The sequence below is a fragment of the Macaca nemestrina genome, chromosome 6 (assembly GCF_043159975.1).
Source record: "Macaca nemestrina isolate mMacNem1 chromosome 6, mMacNem.hap1, whole genome shotgun sequence".
NCBI lineage: Eukaryota > Metazoa > Chordata > Mammalia > Primates > Cercopithecidae > Macaca > Macaca nemestrina.
Genome location: NC_092130.1, coordinates 94,714,790 through 94,729,866, shown reverse-complemented (window position 1 = coordinate 94,729,866; position 15,077 = coordinate 94,714,790). Strand labels below are relative to the sequence as shown.

Here is a 15,077-nt window from a genome sequence, read left to right as displayed (position 1 = left end):
TTTTATGGTTTATGCTTTTGTATTTTTTTCAGGAAACCATTGCCTACCTCAAGATTAAAAAAATGTTCTATACATTTTGTGTGTTAGGTGTTGCGTGACCCACCTTGAGGTAACTTTTGAGTAGATATGAAGTTAGGGTTATTCTTATTTTCATAGACTGTGTTGTTTCCTTTTCTTAGGTTGTCTTTGAAGCTTGGTGATGCTGGAAACCCCAGAGGTCTTGCTATAAGGTAGGTAGGACAGCACTTTAGAGCATCGCAGCTTCAGCACTTCAGATTAGCTCTCTAAAATGTATTCATTCCACATGTGTGAAGCAGGGGCTTGCTATATGCCCAAGCACTGTGACACATTGCATGCCACATCAACCTAATTACACTGAAAAGTTGGTGCTGTGATATGATGGGATCCTATACTGGTGCTTTCTTTCTAAAAGTTTCTACCAAAATACCCGTAACTTCCCTCTCCCCCACCCCCCATGCCGCCTGCATTAAGGACTTAGAAAACTCCTAGTCCTGAGAATGTAATATCCTTTTCATCTGAGAAAAGAAGAAAATAGAAATAAAGCTCTAAGGACTGGGGCTCTGGTTGGAAATATTTTCTATAGCTTCTTATAACTAATCACACTTTACCATTTAACTACAATGAAAAAGCCTCGTTATGTGCGTTCCCCAGCAGACAATCAACAGAGGCCTACAGTTTTTTGATGTTTGGGTATGAAAGGATGCATCTGCCAACAGTGACTTTAGCCAAGCAGTTAGGAACTGCTCCTGAGGTGGGGGGAACAATTTGAAGGCATTATTATTATTTTTCTTATAAAAATACAGTGCTTCCCTTCCTATAAGACAAACTTGTTAGTGGAGATAAGTAGTTGTGTCTTTAACACTATTTGGAAAAGCAGCAGGATTGTGCTAGGGCAGTCTTTCTTAAGCTTTGCTCTGTGGGACACTTCTGCTCTGTAAGAATATTTATAAGATTTTACGAAAAGGGGGTTCTGTGGTCAAATGTGTCTGGGAACGACTCTAAACCATGTCTTCCTCTTGGCACTTCACAGTGTAAACTTGTATGTTAAAGTTTCTGAGAAGAAATAATCTTAAGGAAGACTATTGCACTTTGTAACTTTGACTAACTCAGTGTTTCCTGTGTTTAACTTTGGAGAAGAGCCTTCTTCCTCAGAACACTTGTCTACATATCATGGGAGACTAGTGTTTCACTGATCATAATTTAGAAAATATATGCCATCATCTTTCAGAGCAACTTTACAAGTAAATAGAACCCCACAAGGTGACCAAACACACATGTCTGTTTGATCTAGAAATGGAGAATATTTTTGGTCGTAATTCTACTTTTTTCCAAAATGAAAAATAGCTTTATTATTATTGTTGTTATTATTATTTATTCTGATGATAGAGGTATGTAGCAGAGACTGTCAGTACTCCATGAATATCTACATGGTCCTTTCCATTTGAGAGTACTGTAGCCTACCTGCTGAACTTTCAACTCCCAGCCTCTCTTTGCCTAAAAGCTTTCTCTGGCCCACTGCCCCCAGTCCCTGGCCCAATAGCCTTCGACCAATGACTGGAGGAAACATACACACACCTCAGCTCCCTCCCCATCAGGTGAGATAACTCAGCAGCATGTGCTGTACTCTGGCTCCCAGGTTCCATCACGGCAATGAAGCCCTGCTTGTCCCATTGGAAACTTGCTTAATAATGTGCCTCTTTTAGCTGCTTTCCCTTCCTCTGTCGTTTCTTTTCTCTCCATTTTACATATTTTGAATGAAAAACTAATGAAAACAGAAAAATCAGAAAATACTGAGCTATAGAAAGAAGAAAATGAAAATCATCAATAATCTAAACACCATTTGCAATCACTACTAATGTTTTAATCTCTATCCTTCCAGACATTTTTTTCTATGCAGTCACATATTTTTTTAAAAATTGAAATAAAATGATAATGACAAGTAAATTATGACTTTTTTCATGGCTGGAAAACAGTCCATTCCGAAAGAGTTAAGATTGGATTTGAAGCCCAGCTCTGACACTTACTCTCCCAGTGAGCTTATTCAAGCCCTTTGTGTTTTAGATTCCTTGCCTGTGAAATTAGAATAAGGATATTATCTATCACATAGTGTTGTAGTGCAGGTTAAACACAATACACATACATAACACAGAAGCTATCAAGAGAGCTATTACCATTATTTTAAACCATAATTTAGCAAATTCTTCATTGATGTCCATTTAAGTTTTTCTCAAATTTTTTGATGAATAAACCCATAATCAAGTGTTGATTCTGAAAAAGCAAAAACAAAACAAACAAACCTAAACTTTGTGTTTTTTTCTTTCGTAGGAATTTGCACTGTCCACTTTGGGGACTGCCCTGTCACTTTCTCTTTCCCATCCATCCAGGGGAGGCTCTGCAACAAAAGTGAAGCCTCTCCCCAAGCCCGTTCTGCTGCCTGACAAAAGAGGGCGCCATTGTACTGTTCATAGATGATGCCTTGCGTCGGTAAATGTGGGAACAGTTCTTTAGGAGTAATGCTGATTTTATAACCATTTTCAGATTCATCCTTACCAATTACAACAAGTTGTCCATCCAGAGCTGGTTTACTTTGCGCCGAGTCGAGATCGTTTCCAACAATTCAATCCAAGCAGTCTTTAACCCAACTGGCATACATGCTCCCTCTGGTTACTCCTACCGCTGCCAATGCGTGGGCAGCCTGCCGCGGGACCAGGCCCTCTTGCTGCCCAGCGACACGGATGATGGGTCGAGCCTGTGGGAGGTCACTCTTATTGATTTCCAGGTAATAAACTAAAATCTATGCTCAATGCACCTGCGTTTTTGGTACCAAAGGAGCTCAATGTTTGTTTAAAAACACCTGAAACAAACCTAGATGCTCAAGGAAAAGAGAAGTAGATGCCTTTAAAAGAATATTGGTGGGTTTTTTCCTTTGCCTTTTAAGGTACGAAATGGAATAGGATAGAGAATTTTATCTCCCTGTACCCCCCACCCCCTACCCAGGGCTTGCTTTTGCATTCAGCTTTATCCAGCACTAATAATTATCAGTGAGGAATGCCAGCCATCTAAGCCCTAGCGAAGCTGTAGGTGAAGCCAGGGCCTGACACTTCCTGCAATGAGAGGCCCTTCTGGGGAGAGACATTGGTGGACAATTATTTTATTTCCTTCAGGGAGTGGCACAGTGATCCTATCAGGGAAGATAAGAAGTATATCTGCAGTGTGAGTGACAGCTTTGGCAGTTAGTAGGAAGGGACTCAGCGGGGAGTCAAAAATATCCCAAAGATCTTCTTGAAGGTATTTGGAGAAAGGAATGGGGTGTAAGAGATTCCTTTTCACTACCAGAATCTTAGGTTGAGAGACATTCTGTCAAGTTCCTCTATCCTGTTTACCTGTGAATGAAGCTTAGCTTGTTCCTGCCACTCCCTGAAATAGTAGGCAGGGCTTTGCATGTACCTCTCGTGGGCACATTCCAACCTTTTCCAGATATATATGGGCATTCGCATATGTGCATATTCTTCCCTTCCATCCTTCCCAAGCTTCTGTAGAGAAGTGTGGTGTGGATGAAAGGCAGTTTGGGGTAGGGAAGTAGCTCACATTTTGGAGTCAGACAGACCTGGTTTCAAATTACTGCTCAGTCACCAGGGCAAGTTACTTAACCTCTCTCAATTTCTCACCTATCTTTGTTAATGTAAGGAATACGTGGCCTAAGGTATGTAGAAACACTCAGTAATGCGCCAGGCGTGGACTAACAATAATTGCTACATGTGAGTGTCCCGTGTGTGTTGGTGCTGTGGTTATTTTATGTACTTTGTCTTCAGAACTTACCATAATGCTGCAAGGTCCTTTTATGAATGAGGTGACTGAATCTCTGATAATCACATAATTTTTCTAAGGAGTATAACTGATAGAGTTAATGGTAGAGGCACGACTCAAATTCTGGACAGTTTGGTTCCAAGGATTCTTTTGTGTGTGTATGTATAAAATGTTTATAAATATTAATATATATTATGTATGTGTATGTTTATACATGTGTGTATGTGTGTGTATATATATACATATACAGAAATGGCAGTGAGGATACAATGACAACAAGGAATATTTTACAAATAATTTTGCCTAATTAGACCAGGGGAATTGATTGATTTATACTTCTAACTTGTTCCGGAAATGACTTAGTTGACTTATGGAAATACTACTTATGAAAAATTACTTTCAAAAATAGGCAAATCATTTCATGGCCATTAGGATGGCTATTATACACAACAACAAACAAACAGAAAATAATAAGTGTTGGCAAGGCCAGGGAGAAGTTGGAACTCTGGTGCATTGCTGTTGGGAATGTAAAATGGTGTGGATGCTGTGGCAAATAATATGGAGTTTCCTCAAGAAGTTAAACATACAATCACCAAGGGATCCAGCAACTCTGCTTCTGGCTCTGTACTCCAAATAATTGAAAGCAGGGACTTGAACAGCTTTCACCTATGTTTATACCTATGTTCATGGCAGCATTATTCACAATAACAAAAGGTGCAAGCAACCCAAATGTCTATCAATGGACGAATGGATCGACAAACCTAGTGTATATGTACAGTGGAATATTATTCAGCATTAAAAATGAAGAAAATTTGGGAGTGGTGGCTCATGCCTTTAAACCCAGCACTTAGGGAGGCTGAGGCAGGAGGATCACTCTTGAGCCCAGGAGTTTGAGACCAGCCTAGGCAACATAGTGAGACCCCCATCTCTACAAACAATTTTTAAAAAATAAATCAACTGGGGGCATAGTGGTATCACCTGTAGTCCCAGCTACTTGGGAGGCTGAGGTGGGAGGATTGCTTGAGCCCAGGAGGTGGAGGCTTCGGTGAGCCAAGATTCTACCACTGCACTCCAACCTGAGTGACAGATGCCTCAAAAAAATTAATTTAAAAAGAGGAAGGAAATTTGGATACATGCTACAACATAAATGAACGTTGAAGACATTATGCTAAGTGGAATAAGCCAGCCACAACAGAACAAATATTGCATCATTTCACTTATATGAGGTACTTACAGTTGTCAAACCCCAAGATGGAAAGTAGAATAGTAGTTGCCAGGGACTGAAGGGAGGAGGGAATGGGCAGTTAGTATTTAATGGGAGTAATGTTTCAGTATTGCAAGATGTGAAAATGTTCTGGAGATGGACGGCAGCAATGGTTGCACAACAATGTGAATGTACTTAATAGCCCTGAACTGTATACACTTAACATGGTTAGATGATAAATTTTATATTATATATATTTTATAATAAACAATTAAAACAAAAAATTTAGCAAAGACGTGGGCGCAGAGAAAAACAAAGGAAGAAAATGTCAGTTAGAGCCACCAGTGAGGTTAATATACAAAACCACGAGACCATTTGTCTGCACTGACTGGAGGCGGCACAGGAATTTGGCTCTGAAGTTCTGAAGCAGGCAGTATGAGAAACACTCAGTTACATGTTCACAGGGTCCCTAAGACTGCTGCCAGTGTGCTTGGGATGAGCACATTCATCCCTGGTGGTGTGAGATGTATACATCCTTATGAGCATTCGTACCATAAACACGGCTTTCAGGGGGACAGGTGGGCCTTGTTGAAACCCCCTTCATGTGAAGAGATGGCAGAACACAAACTCAGTCCAGTGGAGAGGAGGTGGTGGTGATGGTGGCTGAGGTATGTGTACAAAAGGCTGCTGTCCACATGCGCAGCTCTGCTGGCCTGGCTTATGGTGGGAATAGAGTATAGAGCGATGTGGCTGGTGTGGCAAACTCAAGTACCTTGGGTAACTGGTGATTTGGGCTGGGACTGTGGCAAAGGGTAGCCTTCATCACAGTGAGCATTTTACAAATTCAACCGTGCTGATTTTTGCTTTGTAGGAATGCAGGGCTGGTGTTGTTGAATCTTTTCAATAGAAGCTAGATTGGTGGATTCTCACAGGAAATTTTCAGGATATTCCGAGCACTGCGTCAAACAAAACTCACCTGTGGGCTAGAAACAGCATGTCTGTATAACCTCTAGTCCAGGAAATGGGTGGACATGTATCCGGCATTCTCCACACTTACTGTTCTCAACCAAGTCTTGTTAAGAATTAAGTGGCAGTTGGCCGGGTGTGGTGGCTCATGCTTGTAATCCCAGCACTTTAGGAGGCCGAGATGGGTGGATCACCTGAGGTCAGGAGTTTGAGACTAGCCTGGCCAACATGGTGAAACCCTGCCTCTACTAAAAATACAAAATTTAGCTGGGCATGGTGGCAAGCGTCTGTAATCCCAGCTACTTGGGAGGCTGAGGCAGGAGAATCGCTTGAGCCCTGAAAGTGGAGGTTGCAGTAAGCTGAAATCCTGCCATTGCACGCCAGCCTGGGCGACAAGAGCAAAACTCTGTCTCAAAAAAAAAAAAAAAAAAAAAAAAAGAATTAAGTGTCAGTCAACCTGAGGACATTCTCCTTGGCTGGAGTTGCAGAATCAAGTGAGGTCGTCTTTTGTCATGGCGGAGCTCGACTCTTCAGGCACCAGTCTAAAGAGAAGGTCACTCTGCCTCTTCACAGGAGGGGCGGGGCAGGGATCCCCAAAGCTAGAACAAGAGTCTCCTTCAGAAGCTGCTTTGGGTTCAATCAAGAGCACAGACAGTTGGGCGAGCAAGGCCCCTTGCGTCTATGGAGTGATGGGCGGCCTCAATAATTCTAACACACACGGGACAATGCCAAAGTGCTCACTTAAGCCATCAAAGTGAATTTTCAGTAAAGCACTCATGGATAGTTCAGTCGTCTGATGTACTCTTTAAAAACCGAGTAGGTGTCTGAATGAGGCAACGCTGTGTAGGGTCATACTTTTAAAGCCAGCTAGACAAGGGGCTGTCTTCCACAAGCGATGGCTCTTGTTTTAAAGTAATTGCTTTGTAGCCCTGTTTCATTTTGACAGCATTAGATATCAGTGCCAGTTCTCAATTTGAACCTCTCTTTCTTTCAAGTAATGATACCATTTCATCTGTACATAATGGAAAGCTTTTCTTTCTATTTGGTTGGTGCAAAAGTGATTGCGGTTTTTGCCATTAAAAGTAATGGGTAGGATGCAAGGAGGGATCCAGAAATGGGACGAAGTCTGTATGGTAAAACCAATAGAGAGAGAGGGTAGGGAGGAGGAAGAGAGAGAACCCACCAGGAGCTATGGAGTGCGAGTCTGACGCCCACTGCCCAGGTTTCAATTACACCATCACAACATTTACTGTTGTGTGACTCTAGGCAAGTTACTTAATTTTTCTGTGCCTCAGTTTCCTCATCCATAAAGTAGGAATGAAATAGTAACTTACTCATAGGCTCTTTGCATACTGAAAAAATTAAGGCAGTTTATGGTACACAAAAACCTTTGATAAGTGTTAGCTTTTATGATTATTATTTATCTTTTACCTCATTAAGGATCATGACATCCCCCTTCAAAGACTCTTCCTCATTCCTGTCAATAGAATCAAAGGCAGAGGAATGGAGACTTAAAATCTTTGTGAAACTTATAATAGCCTTATAAAATTTTGAGTGTGCTTTGGATTTTAGAGACAACACAGCAGTTGTGGTTTTTCCATGAACCGGAATATTTCTAAGGATCAGATTAAAAGAGGTTTTCTTGCAGAGCCTTGAAATCAAGGTTTTATTTCAGTCTTGAATTTCATGAGCCTCCTAGTTATGACAACCATACATCCCAGAATTTCTGGGTCAGTCCTGTTTTAAGATTGAGTTGCACTGTCCCCATAAGCACAATCACATTTGTCAAATCGTGCGGTTAAATTATTCAGCAAATAGGGCGACAGTATATGAAATTTGGCTACCTAGGGGCCAGAACTGCCAGCCCAACTGGGAAGTAGATCCTAGGAGAGAAGGGATGTATCACTTCAGCTCCTTCCTTTCTCCTGCAGATCCAAGGTTTTGCCATCAAGGGGGCACGATTTACGAAGGCCCAAGACTGCGCCTCCTCCTTCTCGCCAGCTATTCTGATTGGCCTGGCAACGTCCCTGATCCTGCTGCTGGTGTTGGCCCACGCCTTGCACATGCTCATCTACCTGCGGTATCTGGCCCAGCACTACGATCTCATCGCCTCTCCTGCCCACTTCCCGCAGCTGAAAGCTCGAGACACAGCTGACGAGAAGGAGCTGCTGAGGAGCCAGGGGGCTGCATGCTATGAACTGAGAAGCCAACAGATCAGCAAAATCTATGTTTAGCAGCACAGGCTGGCCCCCACCACATCCACAGTGGGCTCCAAAAGTTGTTTCTGTTCTACGCTATTTGACTTGTGAATTACAGATTTTCACCAAATGGATTGATTACAAAAGAAAAAAAAAAAAGAAAAAACAGAAAAAGGAAATATATAATGAATTCTTTTTGAACCATCCTCTGGCCTACGTAGGTAGACTTGGGGCAATGAAAAAAGGCATCTCAGGGACCCCACAAAGACAAATATGACTGTTAGTTGCCTCAAAGTACCCTGAAAACAAAGGAGTATTTCAAGTAGGGAAAAAGAAAGAGAAAGAGAGAGAGAGAAAGAAAAAGAAGAAGGAGGAGGAGGAGGGGAGGAAGGGAGGGAGAGATGGAGGGAGAGAGAGAGAAAGATTGGCAACACAGAGAAAGGAAAACACACTCGGTCCTCCTTGCCTGTGCCAGTTTGGATGTGATAATTATAGAAATAATAAACCCAAGATTATCTGGAGGTTCATAATTTAAACTATTTTGTAACATAATTTGCATTTCTAGATATTATGTCCCAATTTTGTTTTAAAAATAGTCTTTTTCTCTTTCACAGAAATGTTGAGGGAGGACTCCAGTCCATGTGGCAGAGCACTTTATTTAAGGACCTTCTTGTCCTTTACTTTGCTGTTCAGAAGCAGTACAACTCCATCTGTGAAGTAGGGGTAATAGTCTTGGCCATATTTTACCTTTCCATCTGGTCAAGGTGCCAGCGTTGTCTCATTTGTCTGATTTAGACCTCTTTGAGCTCTCATAGGTCCACTTGGAATAAACAATAGAGCGAAGCAATAACAGTGTGCTTGCTATGCAAACACAGCTTTGAGACATATCCCCTGATCTTCCTTCCAATGAGGTAGTGTCCTCTAAATGCCTCCTTAATAGAAATTCTAGAGCTACCACTGATGTTCTTACTGTCACTGTCTTTCATATGCATTCCTCAGCATCCTTTTCAGCTCTTGGCAGATACTGAAGATTGATTCACTCTTCATCCTCACCAAAGCGTCTCTAATAATATGCCTTCTGTCTTAAAGAGATCTTAAATATAAAGATGACATTGCATTTTCCCAGCTAGGGTTCGGTACAGGACCTAGGTTCTACAAGAAGATACTCCTACACAAAACTTAGAATGCAGACGGGAACCATGTGCAGTGGAGGGTCACACACAGAGCAAGAGAATCTTCTGGGCAGCTGTCATGATGGGTCTGCTGTCTAGTCCCATCCTAGGTGGCAAGCAGTAGATGATAATGACAGCGAGTTTTCTGATGGGACAGTCTCATGTTGGGCATTTATTTTGGCTGCAATTTTCTTGGCTATGAATGTACGTTTGGTTCTGGCCCTCTCAGAATTCTGTAAGATCCCATACTTTATAGTAAATTTCTTTCTGTTTTAATAACAGAGTTGATTCTGTAGTCTGCAATGAAGAATCCTGATTTATGTAGTTGTTAGTACCAAGAGGATTGCAGGGAACAGACTCAAGAAAATGCGAATCTGTGATTGATTATCCAACTCCATTTGGCTTTAAACCAGTGGAAACTGTCAGCCTTAGAGAATGGTATTCAGTAATCAAACAGATTTTTACTGTGGTTCGCTTGAGCATCCACTGGTGTTATAAGTGGTTGTTTGCTCGGTTACAGGCACGTGAAGGGTAAACATAATGTATTGCTCAAACTAGGACACTTTTGAAAGAGAAAATGAGTGTGGTTAACAATTCTCAGATAGCAGACATAAATGGGATGGTGCCAAGGAAACTGGGATAGATAGTCACCATGAGTATGGATGATACCTGCAGGTTTGGCTGGCTCTTTCTAACTGTGCCCAATGGCTTATAGTCTGGGAAGTTTCTAAGACTGATCTAAAGGGATCCCTTACCTCTTGTCAAAGGGCCAGCATGGTAGAAAATCAGACACAGGTCAGATCCTGCAAACTGCTTACCTGCATTGCAGGTGAAATTCATAGCTTTGCTGGATCTCTTATACGAACACGAGCATAATGATCACAAAACAGAAGAACTCTGACAGGCTAAGAGCAGTGGCTCATGCCTGTAACCTCAGCACTTTGGGAAGCCAAGGCAGGAGGATTGCTTGATGCCAGGAGTTCAAAAAAATTTTTTTAAAAATTAGGTAAGGGTACTGTCGTGCACCTGTAGTTCTAGTTACTTAAGAGGCTAAAGCAGGAGCATTGCTTGAGCCCAGCAGTTTGAGGTTGCTGTGGGCTATGATCATGTCACTTCATTCCAGTCTGAGTGACAGAGTGAGACCTTGTCTCTAGAAATAATAAAATAGGCCAGACACAGTGGCTTATGCCTTTAATCCCAGTGTTTTGGGAGGGTGAGGCAGGAGGATCACTTGTGCCCAGGAGTTCGAGATCAGCCTAGGCAACACAGCAAGATCCTGTCTCTAAAAACAACAACAAAAATATTAGCTGGGCATGGTGGCATGAGCGATAGTCCTAGCTACTCAGGAGGCCGAGGCTGGAGGATTACTTGAGTTCAGAAATTTGAGGCTGTGATAAGCTACGATTGTGCCACTGCATTCCAGCCTGAGTGACACAGTGAGATCCTGTCTCAAAAATAAAATAAAAATAAAAAAAGAGGGGAACGTTGAGAATAGAAATAGTGACTTTTGGGAGGATTTAAATTTTTAGGAATATTAAGCTCCCAAATTCCACTATTTTTTCCTGTTAGTAGAAGCAACGCCTGAGAGACAAAGCTATTCCTGCCTTGCTTGAAGACACTGTGATGACCTCACCAGAAATAGTTGTCTTGCCAGGGGGTGTCAATTTTCCTCATTGCCTTTAGGCAATTAGAGTCACATTCTGGCATATACCAGGGAACCAATTGTAAAGTCAAATCTGTTATAATCAAATTGCAAAAATAGTTTTGCTAACTTATGCCACAAAAGATTTTGGAGATTATGTGTGGTAATGGATTCTGGAGGTGCTAGCCCAGGGAATGAGCTGTATAATTTTAGACTGGGATGAATTTTTTGGATATGGGTTCTCTCACCAGAGATTTTGGATTAAATGTGCTGGTTTGAGCGGCTGGAAGTGTTCCTAACAGTTTTCTCAGTTTGTTGATTAAAACCTAGATTCAACAGTGGCACACACTAAATGAAGTAGAGGGATCAGTCATTTCTTAGTGTTAGAGAAAGAAGAGAAATGCAGTAACTTAAATGATTGGGATGTAGGAATGGATTTATCATGCATGAACTGCTCTCCCTCCCTGTAACTATTTCTCTCTGTAAAGGCCCAGAGGACACTCCCTTTGTCATAGCACTGATAAACACATTGGGAATGTGGCATCAGCACTTTTGAAAAGCGCCCTGGTGGCTGTCCTCTGTAGGCTAGAGTGGAGGTAGATGTTACCTTTGAAACAGAATGCTTAGTTTCCATAGGGATGCTGAGACCCTGGAGTGGTGAGTAGCAGCCCAGTAACCTTAGAAGGCTGATGGGCAGGAGTGTTAATCAGATTAGATTATCTTTGTTAATGGTAAATTGGTCTTTGACATCTGTGGCTGGGCAATCCACTGGTGTGCCCTTTGATCCACATAATAACAATGTTGATGATAGAATCTAGATCTGGTATAAAAAGCCGTACTTGAACCATCATGGTAGGTTCCCAGAGCTGAGTCTGCTCATAACTGGAATCCCTCGAGTGAGAAAGAGATATCTTAAGATGTCTTTTTGTCTGATGTTGAGTATTATTATGAGCAGTTGTATGCTTATCCATCAGGTCTTCATCTTTTTGGATCACTTCTGGTATGTTCTGATCTTCAGGTAAAGAACCTACACTATTCATATGAATACCTTTACTATAAACCCATTAGATATGTGATTATTGCTCAGTAATTGTTAGTGCTGCAGAAACACAGCCTAAGAGCTGTCTCCTTGGAGATCTGGAACAAAGTGACAAAAAAGTGATGTTTGACACAAGTTGGAGTTGAAGGCAAGATGAAAGCACAGCAGAAGGAAACACATATGCAAAGTCTAGGCTCTGTCATGTGTGGAGAACTATGAACACATGTGTGTGGGTAGGTAGATAGAATGTGTTTAGAGGAGTTGAGAAGGAGAAGCTGGAGATGAAGAGAGAGACCAGATCTTTGTATTCACCTAAAGACTTAGAATCTTGACTTGAGGTAATTGAGAGGCCCTTAAGAGGATTTTAGAGGATTTCGAGCAAGATGATTACATGGTGTGGAAATGTGAATAGAACAGGGAGAGAAGTGCTGATTAGGAGATTATTGCAACAGCTTAGGCAAAAAATATTAGGACCTGAACTAACAGAGTGATGGAAGATAGAAGCTAAAAGTGGTGTTAGGAGGTTGGTAACCAATTAGCAAATCACAAATGAATGGTAGGTGTCTGAATTGGCGTTGTGAGGATGGTGGTGTCAGGCTCTGCAATCAGTGAGAAAACAGGTGAGGGTGGGAGTGGGTGGCCCCTGCAGTCTCACAGTAGAGGCCTAAGTAGGCAGTTGGTCGTGTGGATCTGGGGACAAAGAGAGAGATCTGGACCAGAAACAGAAATTTAGAAATGTAGCAGATGCTGTCAGTGTTCCACCCACATTGCTTTGGCACTTACCATTTTGGTGTGTTCTGGCACATCTTTCCATTGCCAACAACTGTCCTCAGGGGCTTCTCTACCTATGGTCATGGCAGGCTGGAAGGGGTAAGGAATTAATGCTTTCTGGGAGTAGCCCTCAACCAATGACTCGGGGATTGTGTAGAAACGCCACAGCTCATTTGTTCTTTGCCTGGGAAAACTCTAGAGTATGTTTTATGCTGTTCCCTGGAGCTTCCCAGCAGGACTAAGCCCTTTCGCCCATTGTGGAATCTTGCTTAATAATGTTTACTTTATGGGCTCCTTCCTCTTCCCTGTCTCCCTTCCCCACTCCCCTAATGGCGTTTCCAAGTATCATTGCCAAAACAAACTATTTGCATCTACATCCCTGTTTCAGGATCTACTTCTAGGGAAACCCAAATGAAGACAGGTAGTAATGGGCCTATGGGGAAAGTTGAAAACTAGGTGGTATTGGTGAAGAAATAAATGAGATCACCTGAGAAGAAAGGATAGGTTGATAACAGACCCCTGGGGACACTATCATTTATGGAGTAGGACGAGAAAGACCAATCTGTAGATTTAGAGTAGGAGAAATCAGAGAGGACGAGAGCAAACCAAGAAAGAGTAGTGTCCCAGAAATCAAAGAAAAACAAGCTTTCAAGATGAGGGAAGTAGAAACCATGTCAAATGCCGGAGAGAGAGCAAGTGAGAAAAGAACTAAGGAGTGTTTATTTCCGGCATTTGCCCAAAAGGAAGTCCTTGATGAACATCACACTTCATGGAAAAGAGCGAGTAGAGGGAGCTCAGGATATTTATCCCCTGGGGATCTCCCAGAGGGAATGCTTTCGACTGGATTTCATCCCTTCTCTGACGTTCACTGCTCCTTTCAAGACAGCCCCCTCCACATTCTCTCCTTCTGTGTTTCAGTGACTTCCTCCCTTGTTGCTTTTGACTCAGGGATGGTTACTCCATTGCTACTAGCCCCAGGTCACTACACTCTCCCTTGTGGTTCTCCTGTACCCTACTGGGACCCTTATAAAAGGTTCTTGTTTAACTAAACCCCACTTAAATTGTCCTAATTTGAGGGTGCCATCTGTTTCCTATTGGAAACGGACTTACACAGGGGTTTAGACACTAAAATTTATTTGTTGCTTTGTTTTATATCTAGCAGTTTCAGAGTTTTTCGGAAAGGATTTAAGGCAATCATTCTAATAAGATTTTAATAAGATGGAAGAAACTTGAGCATATCGTAGGGTAAGGCATTAGTGATGAGGTGTTTGTTTTGCCTGCTGCAACATTATGAATAATGCGGTTCACATGTGTAATACACTCCCGCAGAATGCCCACACATTGTTACCCTGTATCCCAATTTTCGGGCTTTACAGCATTCTGTTCCTTTGAGATCCCTGGTGCATAAATGTCCATGGGTAACTGAGATAGGCTGTGGGCTATGGACAATTCCCAGATAGCAAACTAGAGCTTTCTTACTCAAAAAAGCATTGCGGAATATGAGAGTGATATTACAGAGCAGCTCTGGAATACTCTCTATATAAACAGTGTGAGAAATCAGTGCTAACAAGCCACACGGTGTTGCACCCCACCAGGCTGCCTGCCTCTGCAGTTGGGAGCCCGTGTGCTGGTTGGAGGAACTGGGGAACAGGGGAAGGTTAAACAAATATATACTAGAGACGGAAGAAAATTGGTGGAGCTAGGTCCTCAGAGGAACCAGGGTGTTACAGGATCCCCTTCTTAGGGGCGGGTGAGGAACAGCCACTTGCCCTTCCTCAGAGGAGACAGAGAAGGCTCACAATCTTCTAGGCAGCATACTGAGCAGCCGTCCTTCTGCCTGTGTCCCTGCCTGTGCCTTCTCCACCCTCATACCTCAAGGTCATGATGAATGAATCGACCCAACATTTCTCTGTAACTCATTGAGACGACCTGCCTTTATTTCATATTTCTTTCAGTGTGATAGAACTTGCAGTGTTTCTGTGTGATGCTGTTAGCTCCTGAGATCAACAACATTTTATAGGAACCAAATGGTCCAGAGCAAAACCTCTAGTTCCAAAGAATTGGAATTTAAAATGTGGTTTGAACCTTCTGAAATGTTTATTAAGGAAAAATAGGGCAAATGTAGGTGATCAAATTAGTTGTTATATTTGCAACACATGTAACTCTGATGCTGGCTACCCAGATGTTCCCAAATCCTCTGACCTTCTGTGTCAACCTTTAGTTTACTCTCCTATAAAGTGGCTTGAGCCCCTTTCAT

General features: G+C 42.2%; 1 protein-coding gene across 20 annotated transcripts in view; it reads left to right on the top strand.

The window, feature by feature from the left end:
• Window positions 1-15,077, top strand: part of LOC105475050 (V-type proton ATPase subunit S1-like protein) — a 107,090-nt gene that overhangs the window by 35,548 nt on the left and 56,465 nt on the right. For 15 of the 20 annotated variants that reach the window (XR_003016486.2, XR_003016485.2, XR_011624873.1 and 12 more), the window contains exons 7-8: window positions 180-230; window positions 2,560-2,800. Coding sequence is in view for 7 of the 20 variants with exons in the window: in XM_024790754.2 (XP_024646522.2) it covers window positions 180-230; window positions 2,560-2,800 (292 nt within the window). In the remaining 13 variants the exon portion in view is untranslated. Of the gene's footprint in view, window positions 1-179; window positions 231-2,559; window positions 2,801-7,929; window positions 8,550-15,077 lie in introns of those variants that run through there. The other 5 variants (XM_071098715.1, XM_071098714.1, XM_011729984.3 and 2 more) reach the window with 1 other exon arrangement.